Genomic DNA, 18,645 nt, shown 5'->3' on the forward strand with positions numbered 1-18,645 from the left:
TAGGGGCCATGGGGGCTTGGGAACGCACGTCAGTATTCTCCCTATCAATGTGTGTGTGTAAAACGCAGTAAGCTTGTCCAGAAATAACGCCTCGCTGTCACTAGAGCTGCTCCCTGGTTTGTAGAAAGTGATGGCATGGAAGCCCTGCCAAGGATGCCGAACACCTGTCTCATCCTTCAATTTATGGCAAAACATTTAGCCTGTTTGATTGATGGCCTTATCAAGATCATACTTGGATCTCGTATATGACAGGAATGCCCAAGATCTGGTCCTATGAAGATTGCGGACCTCCTGGTTCACCCAAGGTTTCTGGTGAGGAACACTCGGAGTGACTCATGGGAACACACTCCTCCACACATTTCCGTATGAAGTTGGTAACAACAGTAGCATATTCATTCTGGTCCGTTGCAGAGTCCTTCAACATCGCAACATCTACTGACTCCAAGCAATCTCGCAGTTGTTCCTCTGTCTCCCCTGACCAGCTCTGTGCAGTCCTCACCACGGGGGGGGGGGGGGGGGTGTGTCCACTCTTCAGTCACTGCCTATACACAAGAAAGAGGAGCACAGCCAAGTGATCTTTGATGGGTGAGGGTGTTTGAACCTCTGGTGCTGCAGGACATGTGCAGGTAGCAGTTTGGGAGTGATTTCTTCAAGCTGGCTTTACTGAAGTCCCAGGCAATGATGGCAAAGCACTGGGGTATTGCATCTGTTGTTTGCTGACCACAGTGTGCAGCTCCTCCAGTGCTTCATGAGTGTCTGCCAGGGGTGGGATGTAGACCGCATCTTGATGATGGAGGTGAATTCATTCAGGAGCTAGAAGCGGTAGCACCTCACCGCCGGGTGTTCCAAGTGCGGAGAGCAGGAGTTGCACAAGGAATGCTACATCTGAGCATTGAGGTACAAACACAGTGAGGTACAAACCACAGCCTCTCTCTTTGATGTACATCAATGACATTTTGCTCATTGACTCTCCATTACTTCAAACAAAACTATCAAGTTAGTTTGACATGATTTTCCTACAAAGTTCCCTAAGTGGAACAGGCCCATTGCTCCAGTTTATTGTGTCTATCTTCGGTTTGAACCATCTGAGGTTCCTTCCTATCCAAATCTACAAATGTTTGCAGGATTATGACAAGAGGCTCTGCAATTTTCTTTCTTGCTTCCTTCACCATTCCAGGATTCATCTCATCTGGACCAAGGTATTTATCCAATCCAAGTGCAGCTACCTAATACATTCTGTTTTTCAGCATTCAGAATCTGAATTATTTAGATTATTGTGCACAATAAGGGTTCATGGGGTTGAGTGTAAGACATTACGATGGAAAGAGGATCAGTTAACAGACAGAAAACAAAGGTAAGAAATAGTGCAGTGCACTACAGAGGCAGTGCAGCATAGATGTGAATCCTGCGATGATGTGATTATCTTACGAGAAAAGATGAAGCATAAAAGGCACCAACTCCCAGGCATTAAGAAGCATTTGTAAACATTTAATGAAGTGCACAAGCTGGCATAGCTTGACAGGATGCAGGCATTTAAGAGACATTTGGATCGGCACATGGATATGCAGGGCATGAAGGAATACGGATTATGTGCAGGTAGATAACAGTTGGTCTTGGCATTAACTTCGACACAGACATTGTGAACCAAGGGCCTGTTCCTGCGCTGTACTGTTAGTCACAGAGATACAAGTGTGGAAACAGGTCCTTCCGCCCAACTTGCCCACTCCGGCCAACATGTCCCAGCTACACTGGTCCCACCTGCCCACGTCTGACCCATATCCCTCCAAACCTGACCTATCCATGTATCGGTCTAACTGTTTCTTAGTTAGATAGTTCCTGCCTCAACTACCTCCTCTGACAGATTGTTCCATACCCCACCACCATGTGTGTGAAAATGTTACCTCACAGATTCCTATTAAATCTTTTCCCCCTTCACCTTAAACCTATGTCATCTTGTCCTCAATTCACCTACTATGGGCAAGAGACTCTGCATCTACCCCATCTATTCCTTTCATGATTTTATCCACCTCGATAAGATCACCCCTCATCCTCCTGCGCTCCAAGGAATACAGTCCCAGCCTACTAGGAATTCTGTTCTAGCAAACATGTTATAGTGCCAATATATTTCTGTGCTGAGGGTGTGTAGAACCAAAAAGGCATTACCTCAGGGTAAATTGATGCTCGGTGATTAAGTATGGAGGCTAAAGTAGGTGGACTATAATTGTGGGGTGATGGGATGAAAGAGTCAGGTCACAAAGTGGTCCAAATCATACCAGTTATTTATAAAAGCTGCTTCTTAAAAAAAATCTAGATTATTTCGTAATAATTAATTGCTGCGGTAGAATTGAACTTTTATGTAATTTAGCCAGCGCGTTACCATATTAGAGAAAATATTTGTGAGGGAACGTAAAATTATTGTCAATTAAAACAATTTGTGAAAATTACTTATAGAATCTACGATCATTTGCAGAGAGTAATGTAAATGAAAACAATGTACTATCCAACAAACCACAGGTATCACAGAACATTAAAGAACAGATTTAAGCAGATGCCGATAAGTGATAAAAACCGTACACACCTTCACACACTGATCAGGTTTTAAAACACTTTATATAGCGACAATATTAAAACTACTGAACATCGCCTCTTTACTACGGTCCGCGCGTCCAGAAGGCCTCCCGACAGGCCGCGCGTCCAGAAGGCCTCCCGACGGGCTGCGACTGTGGACTGGGAACGTGGCCAGAGGCCTTTATCGAGGCGCCGCAGTCTCAATGCCTCCCGGATCACAGTGTCGGGGCCTTGTGGGTAGAAGCCGATAGGGTTGGGCGAAGCAGCCGACAGAGTCCGCGGCTGGAGCCCGGGTCGGTACCATGGAGGCGGGAAGTTGGACGCCGACAGCGGCGAGGCCTCGGCGGAGGCAACGGTGAAGCGCCGTGACAATGGGGCTTCGGTGGTGGTGAAGCCTTGCGGCGGCGGCAATGCCTCGCGGGTGGACGAGAGCGTTGAGGAACCGCCGTGAGGGGGGGGGGGGGGGAGGGGAAGAACAATGGAGGACCCAGTGTGGGGGGGCCACCTTGAGGGTAGTGGGGAAGGACAATGGGGACCTGGCATGAGGGAACTGTTGGCGTGGGGTGGGGGGGAAGGAGAGCTGTCTTGCTTTGTAATTTTGTCAGCACCGACAATAAAGTATTCCTATTCCTCAATAGAATTCAAATGTGGATTTGATTTATAACCTGATTAACTCACCTCTGCCTGGTTGACGTTTGCATTGGGAACTCTTGGAGCATGGTGGCTTAGTGCAGACAGACAAGCAAGGATAAGATGAATTGCTCCAATCTCCAAAGCCATTCGCCTAAGGAGTACGCCATCATCGGTAGTCAATGGCGTGGTACTGAATAAAGTGCGCAGAACATGGAATGGAAGTGTTGGAAGAACATTTGCCGATGGGGACTGTAGGATGTGACCTGAGAATTTACAGAAAATTAAAATGATTTGAAACATGTTGTTTTATCAACTGGATGCTATATTACCAAACTCAAAATCCATTTTCAGTAACTGGAGGATCTATGTTTACAAATTTTCATCAAAAATTGCAAATGACATATAGAAACGACCCACTATTCAATATATTCAAAACGGCTGTATAAACACATTTGTTTTTCATAATGCACTTTCTCATTACATGATGCCATTTCCTACAAAGAACTAGCGACTAAGAGTATGATAGACCAAAAAGCTGGAGTAACTCAGCTGGTCAGACAGCATCTCTGGAGTGATGTCTGCAGATCTCTGGAGCTCAGTTTGAAGAAGGGTCTTGACACAAAATGCCAACTATTCCTTTTCTCCAGAGATGCTGTCTGACTCGCTGAGTTACTCCAGCTTTATGTTATCCATCTTCAGTTTAAACCAGCATTTGAGTTCCTTCCTACACATAGTGACTGAGAGTGTTATATTTTTTGGTTGTTCTTTGGCTCCAAGGATAACTTGGTTCCATTCCAGTCTATGGGATGTGAGGAGGCCAATGATGCCAATGTTTGGCCGTGCAAATGGGACATGAGGTGCTCAGCAAGACAGATGGGTGGGAGCTGGAGCTGTTCTACTGCCAGTTATACTGGGCATCTGTGCGCTTCAAAGCATAGACTTCATTCCCTGACCCCATTAATATCTCAGGCCAAAGAAAACACTTGTGATAAGAGAAAATTAATAAACAATTCAGGGCAGCTACATATGAAGGAAGAGAAACAAATATAATGTTTCAGGTCAAAGATGCTTTGACACTCAATCCACTGTTGGGCAAGCCACATTGTTTGCATGCCAGACTTAGATTATGCACCAAGATGATTCAAGAACATTTTAAAAGCCTCCCTTGAAAAAGTACATTTCAGGAGCCACTGGCTCATGAATGATTAAAGCAACAATAATCTTGACCATATTGATAATTGATATTGAACATACAATAGCGCAACAGAGGAACAGGCCCTTCGACCCAGGATGTCAATTTAAACGACACATCTGTCACCAAGCAGCCATATTCCAACATGCACTGTGCCTTCGCCTTCCATAATGTTTGAGACAAAAACCCATCATTTATTTATTTGCCTCTGTACTCCACAATTTGAGATTTGTAATAGAAAAAAAATCACATGTGGTTAAAGTGCACATTGTCAGATTTTATTAAAGGCCATTTTTATACATTTTGGTTGCACCGTGTAGAAATTACAGCTGTGTTTATACATAGTCCCCCATTTCAGGGCACCATCATGTTTGGGACACAGCAATGTCATGTAAATGAAAGTAGTCATGTTTAGTATTTTGTTGCATATCCATTCCATGCAATGACTGCTTGAAGTCTGTGATTCATGGACATCACCAGTTGCTGGGTGTCTTCTCTGGTGATGCTCTGCCAGGCCTGTATTGCAGCCATCTTTAGCTTATGCTTGTTTTCAGGGCTAATCCCCTTCAGTTTTCTCTTCAGCATATAAAAGGGATGCACAATTGTGTTCAGATCGGGTGATTGACGTGGCCACTAAATAATTGACCATTTTTTAGCTTTGAAAAACTCTTTTGTTGCTTTAGCAGTATGTTTGGGATCATTGTCTTGCTGTAGAATGAACTGCCGGCCAATGAGTTGTGAGGCATTTGTTTGAACGAGCAGATAGGATGTGTCTATACACTTCAGAATTCATACTACTACCATCAGCAGTTGTATCATCAATGAAAATAGGTGAGCCAATACCTTCAGCAGCTATACATGCCCAGGCCATAACACCCCCACCACCGTGTTTCAATAGACAATAGGTGCAGTAGGCCATTCGGCCCTTTGAACCAGCACCACCATTCAATGTGATCATGGCTGATCACAGATGAGGTGGTATGCTTTGGATCTTGGGCAGTTTCCCCTTTCCTCCACAAGCCCTTTTTCCAGAACTGTGGTTGCTCTTTTAAGTACTTCTTGGCAAACTGTAACCCGGCCATCCTAGATTTGCGGCTAACCAGTGGTTTGCATCTTGCAGTGTTGCCTCTGTATTTCTGTTCATGAATTCTTCTGCAGACAGTGGTCATTGACACCTGATTCCTGAAGAGTGTTTCTGATCTGTCGGACAGGTGTTTGGGGATTTTTCTTTATTGTAGAGAGAATTCTTCTGTCATCAGCTGTGGAGGTCTTCCTTGGCTACTACAAATACACATTTTTCTACTACAAATCTCAAATTGTGGAGTACAGAGGCAAATAAATAAATGATGGGTCTTTGTCCCAAACATTATGGAGGGTACTGTATATATGTTTGTCTGAACTTCTTCAAAGTTGCTACTTTATCTGCTTCCAAATCTTCAGCTGGCAGCGCAGTCCAGCACCGACTACTCTCCAAGTAACACAAAACCTGGCTTGTAAATCTCCTTTAAGTTTTCCCCCTCATATTAAAGCTATGTGCTCTCGTATTTGACATTTACTTCCTGGAAAAAAAATAACCTACTTCCATATCTATGCCGCACATAATATACTCCTTGATCTTCAACCTCCAATACTCCAGACAAAACAATCCAAGATTGTCCAACCTCTCCAAATAGCTAACACCCTCTAATTCAGGAAGTAACTCACTCTCTGCCTCCACATACTTACTGTAATGGGGTGAACAGAACTGCACACAATACTCCAATGTGGCCTTATCAAAATGTTTATATAGCTGCAACATGACTTCCTGAATTTTATACTCAACACCCTGACACACAAAGGAAATCATGTCTTCTACCCTTTTTATAATTTCACCTACCGTATTTCCCGGTAATGAAGACGCAACTGTGTCAGAGACGCACCCCCAATTTAAGTTGCTAAATTTTGAAAAAATGATGGGGGGTGGGACAGGATCAAAGGTGTGGTTTAGTCCAGGGGTGGACAACATTGGCTGCATGCCCCGGGACTGGCTGCAGTTCCTAGATCCCAGACGTCCCTGGAACTGGCTTCAGTTCCCAGGTGTCTTGCATCCCCGGGACTAGCTGTGGCGCCAGGGAGGGAGAGGAGAAGGAGAGAGAGAGGAAGAGGAAGAGGAGAGAGAGGAAGAGAGAGAGAGAGAGAGAGAGACCTCCACCTCCACCGGTTGTGCTTGTGCCGAAGGACACCGTGGCTGGCGGGCGGGCCGGCCGGCAGAAGGCGCTGAGGTGACTGCCGGTTCCACTGTCCAATTCCGGCAGCCGCTCGCAGCCACCTGAGCTACTTCCCTCCCGGGCCAGACTCCCCGCTGTCCTTTTACAGCCGCTTCCCACTTTACAGCCGCCTCCCATAAGCTGCCAGCAATGAGGGATAGACTTGGCTATACCTCAGTACAGCGACATCGTTCTTGATGTTGCTGGACTGACGGATAGCCTAGTCTATCTTTCTTGGCTAACAACCTAACCTTTGGCCCCCAAGACTCAGGTAAATTTTTGTGCCTTATTTTTAGGTAGAAAAATAGTGTTTTCATTGCCGGGAAATACGGTACTTGTGTTGTCACTTCCAGGGACCTATGACTTTGCCTCTGCTAATATCCCTCTGCTCATCAATGTGCCCAAGGCTCCTTCTGTTTACTGAATATTTCTCTCTTATATTTGTCCTCCCAATGTGCAACACCTTGCATTTGTCTGGATTTTACTTCGGAGTCACGTGAGTGACTACGTGAAGAACCCACCCAGCGCGCAGGCGCGGCATTACGTCAGCAGTGCAACAGCGGCAGCAGCTGGAGCCAGGCTCTCCAGCTGCAGCATAAAGACGAGACCTCAGGTAAGTGCCTTTTTTGTTACAGAGTCGCGCTAGAGAGAATAATGGCCTCTCGCAAGCGACCAGCCAGGAGGACTGCCTGCCCTACTCCACCCGAGGACGGGTCCATAGCGGGACGGCAGCCTCTCGCAGCGGAGGAGCTTTTTCAACGCTCCCGCTCACCCGACACCGAGCCGCCCCCAGTGCTGCAGATCTCAACGCCCCGCACAGGGAGGAAGGCGACACAGAAAACCGACCGGCCGGTGTCCTCCGATGATTCGGAGGAACGGGAACACTCTCCCCCACCGAAAAGGGGAGACGCTCGGATAAGCTGCATGAGGCAGCTCCTCGAGCGTATGATTAATGAGGAGATGCGGCATCTCCCAGGAGGACGGGCTTTGGCCTCCTCCTCTCCACACCCTTCTGTACCCTCTATATTCGAGGGCAGTAAGGGAGGCCAGGACTGGGCTGGCCTATCCCCAGGGCAGGCGGAGGATATCGTCAGCATGCCGGGCGTGCCGGAAGAAGAGCTACTGGGTGTAGTGGGCCGATATGCGGCACCACCAACAACTGGGATGGGGTTGCCACCCAGAATGGCGGCAACTATAAACAGGCTGTCCAACAACCCGCTGCAGGACAAGGCTGTCCAGCAGGCCCTTGACAACTACATCGCGCCCGAAAATTGCGAGGCGCTGAGGGTCAAGACGGTAAATGGGCAGATCTGGAACCAGCTGGGGCAGCACATAAGGACTCAGGAGGTCAAAATGCAGCGAGTCCTGAAGCTCCACTCAGCAGCCGTCACCGCCTTTGCTCGGTCCGTTGGGGATGAAGACCTGACCATACCCCAGCAGGATGCCCTCGCACTGATGTGCAGCACCACGTATGAGCTAAACAACCTACGGCGGGACAACATCAGGCCTGCCCTCAACCCAACATATGCCGGCCTCTGTAAAGCTCCAGCGCCCGAACGACAGGCGCTGCTATTTGGTGCGGATCTGGCCAAAAGGCTCAAGGAGTTGGAAGAGGCAGCAAAACCAGTAGGCCTCATGAGGGCAGGGCCAGGACCGAGCAGGGCGAAGACACCCAGTTGGCCGCACGCCTCGGCAGCCACCAGCAGATACCGAGCTGGTGAAAGCCTGGTGACCGCCTCCCACTACCCCCAGTGCTCTTTTTTAGAGCGGGGCCCAGGGCGGAGCCGTGGGAAGATGCGCCGCCCCACCGCAGCACCAACACGGACAACCTTGGGCCAGACCCACCGGAAACGACCCCACAAGTGAACATGGAGGTAGGTGGGTCTGGTTCCTGTCAACATACACAGACAAAGGGTGTAGTATTAACAGGGGGACGTTTGAGGTTCTTCAAGCATGTTTGGTGCTCCCTTACTAACAATCAGTTTATACTCAACAGTATTAGTGGATACAAGATTGAATTCAAACCAGGCGTAGAACCGCCAGTTCAGCACATGCCCCAAAGGGTGTTCCTTCCCTCGGCAGTTGAGAAGGTAGAAGGACAAGCTGAACTTGATCGGCTCGTGGCTAAAGGCATCATAGAAATGACCACACACGAGCCGCAAGAATTTGTATCAAATATTTTTCTCAAAACCAAAAAAGATGGTGGATGTCGCATTATTATTGATCTGACATCACTCAATCAGTCTGTTGAGTATCAACATTTCAAAATGGAGACATTTGTCACTGCCAGACAACTGATCTCCAAGGGATACTACATGGCAAGCATAGATATCAAAGATGCTTACTATTTGGTACCCATTCATAAAGATTACTTTAAATATCTGAAATTTATCTGGAGGGGCCAGCTATGGCAGTACCGAGCTTTGCCCAATGGTTTAACGACAGCTCCCAGACTATTTACGAAAATTCTTAAAGTGGCCATGAAGAAATTGAGAGAACTAAAACATTTAGTAGTGGCCTATCTGGACGATGTTCTCATATTAGGAAGAACACGGGAACAAGCTGTCGCAGGAGTGTTAGCCACTAAACAACTCCTTGAAACTTTGGGTTTTATCCTCCACCCAGATAAATCAATATTGGAGCCTACTACTAACATGATTACTTAGGCTTCACTATTGACACGATTCACATGACTGTCACTCTGCCCAGAAACAAAACAGTTTCACTCATTGAAGCTTGTAGCCATTTAATGGCCACACCGCAACCTAGAATACGGCATGTAGCCAGAGTTATTGGCTCTATAGTAGCAGCATTTCCGGCTGCCCAACATGGGCCCTTGCATTATCAAAATTTACAAAGAGCAAGGACTCATGCATTACGCCTTCATAGGGGGCATTATGATCGCAAAATGGATTTACCCGCTGAAGCCAAATCAGAACTTCAGTGGTGGGTTGACAATATTTGGCACAGTCACAGTCCTATCACCGTAACCAATCCTAACATAACCATTGCAACGGATGCCAGTGCTTTAGGCTGGGGAGCTACTAACTCCAAAGACAGCACAGGTGGCAGATGGACTAACTCAGAGGCATCGCTACTACAATCACTGGGCATTAACTTTTTGGAAATGCTCGCCGCCTTTTATGGGCTAAAAGCATATGCATCTGGTATGCGACACGTGCATGTTAGAATTATGATCGACAACACTACGGCAGTATCTTATATCCAGCACATGGGTGGCATTAAATCGGTATCATGCGACAAATTAACTGCTATAATCTGGCAATGGTGTGTCGAGAGACATATTTGGCTATCAGCTGCCTATTTACCAGGCAAGCTAAATTTAGTGGCGGACACCAGGTCACGAAAATTCAACGACAACATCGAATGGATGTTGGACCCAAAATTATTTGCTAAAATTATCAAGCAATATGGTACGCCAGATATAGATTTGTTTGCGTCTAGGTTAAATCACCAACTACCCATGTATGTGGCTTGGGAACCAGACCCAGAGGCAGCAGCGGTAGATGCCTTCACACTGGACTGGGGAAATTTCTTTTTCTATGCTTTCCCTCCCTTCTGCCTCATCAGTCGGGTACTCCAGAAAATTCAGGCAGACTCAGCCTCTGGCATTCTGGTCGTGCCCGACTGGCCTACCCAACCATGGTTCCCAATGTTCCACGACATGGTGGTAGAGACACCTATGGTCCTTCAACACCACCCCCAATTATTGACTCACCCGGTAACTGGCATTAGCCATCCATGCCACCAAAAATTGAAACTCCTGGTTTCCAGATTTTGAACAGGCCTTACCGGGGATTGGGGTTATCAGACAGAACAATCACCACCATGTCGGCATCCCTGCGAGTTTCCACCAAGAAACAGTACCTGACCTTCATCAGGAAATGGGAACAGTACTGTCTGGACGCAGGGACATCCTACACGACGACTTCGATCTCGGATGTGCTGGAGTTCCTGGCCCACCTGCACCATGATCTCAAGATGAGCTACAGTGCCATCAATACGGCTCGGAGCGCACTGTCCGCATACCTCATGCCGATAGAACAGCATAGTGTGGGATCCCACCCTCTAGTCATCAGACTCCTTAAGGGGATCTTTAATACCAAACCCCCTACACCTAGATACACTCACATGTGGGATGTGAGTGTAGTTCTCACACACCTTCGAGGTTGGCCTCCAGTGGGATCCCTGAGCCTGGAACAGGCCACTTACAAAACCCTCATGCTCATGGCGCTTGTCTCAGCTCAAAGGGTTCAGTCGCTCCATCAGCTTAATCTGAACTACATGGTGACCACCCCAGATACCATTACTTTCACCATGCCGGGGTTGGTAAAACAAAGTAGACCAGGTACATCAAACTCCCCGTTGATCTTCCGGGCTTACCCTCCAGAACCTAGGCTGTGTGTGGTGACCCACCTTCATCATTATCTAGACACAACCCAAACGCTAAGAGGGAGAGAGAAAGCCTTATGGGTTAGCCACAGAAAGCCTTTTGGACGGGTAACCAGCCAAACATTATCCAGATGGTTGAAACAGGTCCTCAGCATGGCAGGGATTAACACAAATGTTTTTAAATCCCATTCAACCAGGGCAGCGAGGATGCAGGTTCCCCTCGACCACATCCTCAGAGCAGCGGGATGGTCAAGGGAATCGACATTCCAACGATTTTACAACAAACCGCTGATGGAACAGGACGTCTTTGCGGATACCGTTTTAAAAACCGCAAAGTTATGATTTAAAGCCCATGGGAGCTATTTTGTTTTTTGTTATAGTTAATAAATATTTCTTTTATAACTAAACAAACTTGTTGGTCTCTAGCTACCACTTCCTCCCTCGATGATCTTTCGGCAGTGAGTGATATAACTGTTACACGGTTTGAAATCACAGACCTTTGAAGTCTTCACGTAGTCACTCACGTGACTCCGAAGTAAAATAGTAAGATTAAACGAGTACTTACCAGTACGAAGTTTGATCTGTATTTTATGAGGAGTTACGATGAGGGATTACGTGCCCTCCGCTCCCACCCTCATTATATAGATCAAATTCGGACTAATGTCTCGTTGGTCTTCACTATCTTTACTTCAACTAGTGTCTATCTGTGATTCCACACCGCTGCTTGGAAGTATGCCGCACCTGCGCGCTGGGTGGGTTCTTCACGTAATCCCTCATCGTAACTCCTCATAAAATACAGATCAAACTTCGTACTGGTAAGTACTCGTTTAATCTTACTATTAAACTCCATCTGCTATGTTACTCCTTACGCTTCTCACTGAAACACATATTGATAAATGCTTTGATCAATCTTAAAATAACGACAGAAAAAAAACAACATTCAGTGTACGCAACGACAAATGTGCCTCTTGTACTTACTGCCTTCTCCATCGTCAGTCACTCCCAGCACCAATCGGAGCAAACACTGAGCGTGCTTTCTTTCTTTGAGGAGCACCTCTGCGTAGCCTGGCAGACGCAGGAAGAGTCCAAAGGCTGCAAGAGAATGTGCTGGGATGGGAGACATGGCAGGAACAGTTGATTTGATTGGGGGCGGCTCTGCAGTTATTGTTTCGGGGGCTTCATAAACCAATTCACCAGACTGTTCGATGGTGACCCACTCAAACTGCTCATTGTCCTTGGGCTTTTCTTGTGAAGTAGATGTTACCACCGGAGCACTCACCTAAATGCACAAATGGAAGGCGGCAAAACTTTAAAAGTACATCAATTGTGACAAATTCTTTATTTCTCAATGATCTTTCTAATTAAGATCTGCCAAACAGGAGCTTAGCTGAAATAATTGTCCCATTAGGTCAATGTGTTCCTTAACGTGTTGGGCTTTATATTTAAGTAACAAATTAGTCATCATTTTGGTTTGTTCTATCCCAGCTTGTGTTAAATTGTCTTGTAGCAGCAATTTGAGATCTTGCACAAAACTTGCAAACCCCTACAGGAGACAACTCATAATTGATCATGTTGTTCTTGATTTAAGATGTTATACAATTATAGAGTCAGATGACCACTGCTAACCTGATAGTGGATTAAAAACACAGTGAAGTCCCCACACACTTGTTAACAAGGAATAGAGTTGCCCAGATGAGCACAGCCAGATGGACCAGGTGAATAACGGTTTTGGAAGCACCCACTATCCACGTAGTCTGAACCAGCTCTGTTAACCCTTCCACTATGTCCCCGCTGCCATAGCAAGAAAGGAGGGGAGGAAGGGGAACATGACGGTGTGGAACATTTGGAGGAAATGGCAGAATTAAGCCTGTCATCAGAAACACCACTGCAGGATCCCGACCTGATCCTTTTTATGGACAGTTCTTCCTTTGAAAGTGGCACAAGTGGATAGCAGGCACGTGACGTGAGTAATTACTCAGGGTAGGCAGTCAGTCAGCTTTTAAAAATAAATCTTAAACCGCGCATGCGCAGATTGTTCTCCTCTCCGTAAAAATAAAAATAAGTAACAATTCAATTTGCCCAAGGCTTCCAAATCTCCTTCATTATGAATTACTGAATGGGTGGGGGGTGGAGGATGACGGCAGGTGGAGAGATGGTGGGAAAAACGGGAGCACACCGGGACAAGCTGAATCAGTTGTCATCTTATCGAATTCTTGTTCAAGGGACCAATTGGGGGGAGAGTTCCTTTCACAGCGTGTGGGGAGTCTGGCCAGGGGTAAAGTTGCGGGGAGGGCAGGAGTGTTGAGGAGGAGGGGGTCGGGGATCATGACAGTAACTCACTCACCGCAGCCGCGGCGCTCTGGGTATGGAGCCACCACATTGTGGCCGGGTAGGGAAGAAGCTCGGGTGGGTGCGAGCGGCCGCCGGGACCTCAGTGCTTTCTGCCAGCCCGCTTACCTCTGGCAGTGCTCTTCGTCTGAACACCTCTCATCTGCCGCTCACCGGCTTCATTCATGTCAGCCGCTTCCGGCAAATCTTTAAATTCCGACAGCCGAGCAACCTCAATAGGTCCCTTGATCGCACTGTCGGAATTTAAGTATTTGCAGATTTAAGGGAAGCGGCTGACATAAGCGAGGCCGGCGAGCGGTAGGAGAGCACTGCCAGAGGTGAGCGGGGGCCGGCAGAAAGCCCTGAGGTCCCGGTGTCCGCTCGCAGCCACACGAGCTGCTTCCTTCCCTGGCCACAATGCGGTGGCTCAGACGGAGAGCTCTGCCAGAGGTGAGCAGGGGCCAGCAGAAGGGGCTGTCTGGTCCCGACAGCCGCTCGCAGCCACCCGAGCTAATTCACTCCCCGGCCACAATGCGGTGACTCTGCGCCTGGAGCGTCGCGGCAAGTGGGTCACTGGCTTGATCCCCGATCCCCTCCTTCACAACGCTCCTGCTCTCCCCGCAACTTTACCTCTGGCCAGACTTCCCAAACGCTGTTGAACGAGCTCTCCCTCCCCCCCTGCGCATGAAAGGCATGGAGAATTATGCCTATCTAAGAGATCGATCTCTATTTATATTTAATAATAACCATTTCATAATTTTCGTTAGGGTAGGCAGTGCCTACCTTACCTACCCTGATGGCATATGCCTGGTGGATAGATTGGTCAAGAAGGCTTTTTATATGGTGGCCTTCATCAGTCAGGGTCCTGAGTATAGACGTCGGGACATAATGTTAGTTAGAGGTTGGTGAGGCCACACCCAAGAGTATTGTGGTTAGATTTGGTCTCCCTGCTACAGGAAGGATGTTGTCTAGCTAAAAGAGTGCAGAGAAGATTTGCTAGGATGTTGCTAGAACTTGAGGGCCTGAGAAACCAATCCCAAGTCTATCCACCCTCTCTCCCCTGTAGCTGCAACCCTCCAATCCAGGCAGCATTCTGGTAAACCTCCTCTGCACTCTTTTCAAAGCCACATCCAGCCTGCAATGGGGGCAGCCAGAACCGTATATAATACTCTAAATACGGCCAAAGCGAAGTCGTACAGAGCTGCATCACGATTTCCTGACTCTTATACTGAATGCCCCTAGCAATCATTCCTTTCCTCAATATGGAGGAAACTTAGATCATTTCCTCAATATGAGTCAGCTGTATGGCAAGAGAGTCCATTCACATGGTCTCTGTGCTTGAGGTGGAAAACCTGCCAGCTAAGGCAGTGACCAAAATAAATGACAAACTAATTGCGGTCCGCAAGGTTGCTCTTCAGAATCGCATGCTCCTAGACTTTATCCAGGCAGCGAAGGGAGGTACGTTCTTTGATCAGGGATGGAATGTTGCACGTAGGTTCCAGATAACTCCAAAGACGTTTCCAACCTGGCTGCTCACATCCACAAGGAAGCAGAGGAAGCAAGTAGCCTTCTCCCTCCCCCTGTGGAGCTGGGCTCTTTGGTCACCTCTTTAGCTACCTCCTCTGTTCAAGTTTCATTTTGTTTATTATCAGTTATACTTTGTATTGTCTTTTTATGCTTATATTGTTGAAAATAAATGGTAGATGCCCCAGCTAAGATTAGATCCCTCAGAGGCTGTAGCCAGCTCTTCTTGCACTCAAAAGCACTTCCTATATCGAGAGAAATGTATATTTTTTAGGGCTCACTTGCCATAGGTATTGGAGGCTCTTTCTAAAATATGAAGACTATTAAAGATATCCGATGATGTGCGCTTGCACTATCTTTCCTTGGGATTCTTTCTTAAATGATACATTTTCTCTTGTATTGATCGAAGAAGCAAAGGGGAGACTGCGGAGGTTTGCAGAGGATTGCTGGTGTGAGTTTGTTACAAGCTGCTGACTCCTTGAAAAGAACAGTCTGTCAACTTCAGCCCAAAAACAGCGTGTAAACCCAAGGTGATAATTGATTTAAAATTCTAGGCAGATCACCAGGGCAGCACGGTGGTGCAGCGGTAGAGTTGCTGCCTTACAGCGCCAGAGACCCAGGTTCAATCCTGACTACGGGTGCTGTCTGTATGGAGTTTGTACCTTCTCATGACCTGCGTGAGTTTTCTCCGAGATCTTCGGTTTCCTCCCACACTTCAAACACATACAGCAGGGGTTGGCAACCTTTTTTGCATAGGGGCCAGGACCCATGTTTGTGAGCGGATAGCGGGCCACATCTATCACCAACGTTAATAAATTGGCTGCAGCGCCCAGGTCGCCTGCGAGCCCCGGGACTAACTGCAGTTCCCAGGTCGCAAAAACTAATTGAAAAAAAAAAAAATAAGCCTACGGGCCGGATGATTTTGGGTTGTGGGCCGGAACCGGCCCATGGGCCATAGGTTGCCGACCCCTGACATACAGGTTTGTAGGGTAATTGGCTTGGTATAATGTAAATCTTTGCTAGTGTGTGTGTAGGATAGTGTTAAGTGTGTGGGGATCGCTGGTTGGCGGGGACTCAGTAGGCCGAAGGGCCTGTTTCCGCGTTGTATCTCTAAACAACACTAAAGTGAACAACAACCCTGTATTAGGACAAAGGTAATAATGCCAAACAGCCCCCTGGGATCAGGACCAATAAGGAGGGGACCAAACATAGGGTGATTGGATTTGACCCACAGAGATTAATAGACTCATCTATCTATCTTCTATCTATATTACTAAAAGTCTGTTCTTGACCGGTTTTGGCCTTCTGTGCTGCGATTTCCGAGAGAACGCCGCCACCTATGGCCGTCATTTTTGGCCACCTTGCTCAGAGCCCCCCTCCGCCACATATATGCCGAGGATTTTTCCCGTCGATGAAAAATGACAGAGATATTAATGTTTTCACAAAATTCCCCATTCTCTCTGCTGCCCCTGCTGGAGGGAGGGGGAGGGACTATAAAACCAGGAAGTGGTGTGCCTCAATCAGTCTCTGCAAGTGGTGTGCCTCAATCAGAGCTCTGAATGACACTGAATAAATGTCTCCATAATGTGATTTGAAAATGAAAACATGGTTAGTTTGAGGAAAAAAGCACTGCCTGCAAATGGTTGTTTGGGGGGTTTGGGTAAAATGGCTCTCTCTCTCTCCCCACCTCACTCTCTTTCCCTATCCCTCTCTCTTTCTCTTCCCCCTGTCTCTCTCCCCCCCTGTCTCTCTCCTCCCCCTCTCTCTCTCCCCTCTTTTCATCCCTCTCCTCCCCTCCCCACCGTCCCTCCCCTAAACCCCCCTCCCCTCCACACACCCCTACCCCCTTCCCTCCCCCCTCTCTCCCTCCTGCTCCCCACCTCCCCCTCCCCTCACCTCCCTCAGCACACTCTCCCCCCTCCCCTCCACACCCCCTACCCTCTTCCCTCCACCCCCCCTCCCTTCTCCCCCACCTCACCCCCCTCTCAGCACCCCCTCTCTCCCCCTCACCCTCTCTCTCTCTCTCCTCCCCCACCTTTCCCCCCTCACCTACCCTCCCTCTTCTCCTCCTCTCCACCCCCCTATCCCTCTTTCCCCCCCCTCTGTGTCTCTCTCTGTCTCTGCCCTTCTCTCTCTGCCTTCTCTCTCTCTGCCCTCACTCTCTAACCCCCCCCCCCCCCCCCTCTCTCTAGATGTGACTGCATGTTGGGGGCTATGCGTCAGTAGATAGGGTGGTTATGGGGTAAAAGGAGCAAATTAATAATATTAATATAATATTAAGGGGGGTAATTAGCGTGAGTGCCGCCTCCCCCCCCATAACCGCACGTTGGTTGGGGGAACAGACCCAACGGGTCTGCTCTTGGTCTAGTTGTCTCCTATAGATAAGACATTTTTCAGCAGATTTCGTAGACGTTTTAGCTGTGTTCTGCAGGTGATTAGGTGTTTTCTTGTCTAACTCTCTCCTGGAGATGTAACTACTGTCGGCTGTGAATAAAGAATCATTGAAAACTACCACTGGACCCCGAGTATGATTAAAAAGTGCGTTTTAACACCTTCTAACCTCAAATTCATTGTGCTTGAAAAAGCAAACTGGAATCAAGTCAGAACAGTCATGACACTATTGCTATTTATTTCTGGGACAGATGACAAAAGTCAGGGAGCAATCGAGGCTCTGGTCAAGAATAAGGAGGCATGGTACAGGTGCAGGCGGCTGGGATTAAGTGGATCTTCGAAGGAGTTTCAGGAATTGAGGAGCACACTAAAGAAGGAAATCAGGAGGTCAAAAAAGGGGGCAGTAGTTAGCTCTGGCAGATAACATTAAGGATAATCAAAATAGATTTTGTAAGTTCATTAAGGGAGAAAGGGTAACTAGAATGAGAATGGGGCGCTCAGGAATCAAAGCAGTCACTTCTGTGTGTAGCCACAGGAGATGGGCAAGATCCTCAATGAGTAATTCTCCGCTGTTTTTACCGTGGAGAAAGACACGAGGACCGGGGAACTTAGGGCAGTCACTGGAAGTGTCTTGAGGGCAGTTAGTATTGCGGTCAGTCGGATACTGAACATGCTCAAGCACATCTCCCTGGTCTCATCAGATATATCCGAGGACACTGAGGGAAGCTAGAGAAGAAATTGCAGGTACTTTGGCAGAGATTTCAGAGTGTGGAAACGGACCCTTCGGCCCAACTTGCCCAAGCTGACATACATACCCCATCTGCACTAGTCCTACCAGCCTGCGTTTGGCACATATCCCTTTAACCAATCCTATCCATGTACCTGCCAAAATGTCTCTTACATTTTATGATGGTACATGCCTCAAATAATCCCACCGACAGCTCATCCCATACACCCACCACCCTCGGTGTAAAAACGTTACCCCTCAGGTTCCTATTAAATTGTTCCCCCCTCACTTTAAACCCATGTCGTCTGGTTATCCATTCCCCTACTCTGGGCAAGAAACTCTGTGTGTTACCCGATCTATTCATCTCATGATTTTGTACTCCTCTATAAGATCACTCTTCATATATCTATGCTCCAAGGAATAGAGTCCAAGCCTGCTCAACCTCTCCGTAAAACTCAGGCCCTCCAGTCCTGGTAACATCCTTGTAAATCTTCTCTGCACAGTTTCCAGCTTGACAACATCTTTCCTATAACATGGTGCCTATATTAGAACACAATACTCTAAATGTGGCCTCACCAACATCCTATATAACTGCAACATGACCTCCCAACATCTATAATTAC

General features: G+C 47.6%; 1 protein-coding gene across 1 annotated transcript in view; it reads right to left on the reverse strand.

The window, feature by feature from the left end:
- birc6 (baculoviral IAP repeat containing 6) overlaps positions 1–18,645 on the reverse strand; it is a 348,945-nt gene that overhangs the window by 85,560 nt on the left and 244,740 nt on the right. The window contains 2 exon segments of the mRNA XM_055639933.1: positions 3,247–3,464; positions 12,031–12,331. Coding sequence (XP_055495908.1) covers positions 3,247–3,464; positions 12,031–12,331 — 519 coding nt within the window.

Source organism: Leucoraja erinacea, chromosome 8 (genome assembly GCF_028641065.1).
Source record: "Leucoraja erinacea ecotype New England chromosome 8, Leri_hhj_1, whole genome shotgun sequence".
Taxonomy (NCBI): Eukaryota; Metazoa; Chordata; class Chondrichthyes; order Rajiformes; family Rajidae; genus Leucoraja; species Leucoraja erinaceus.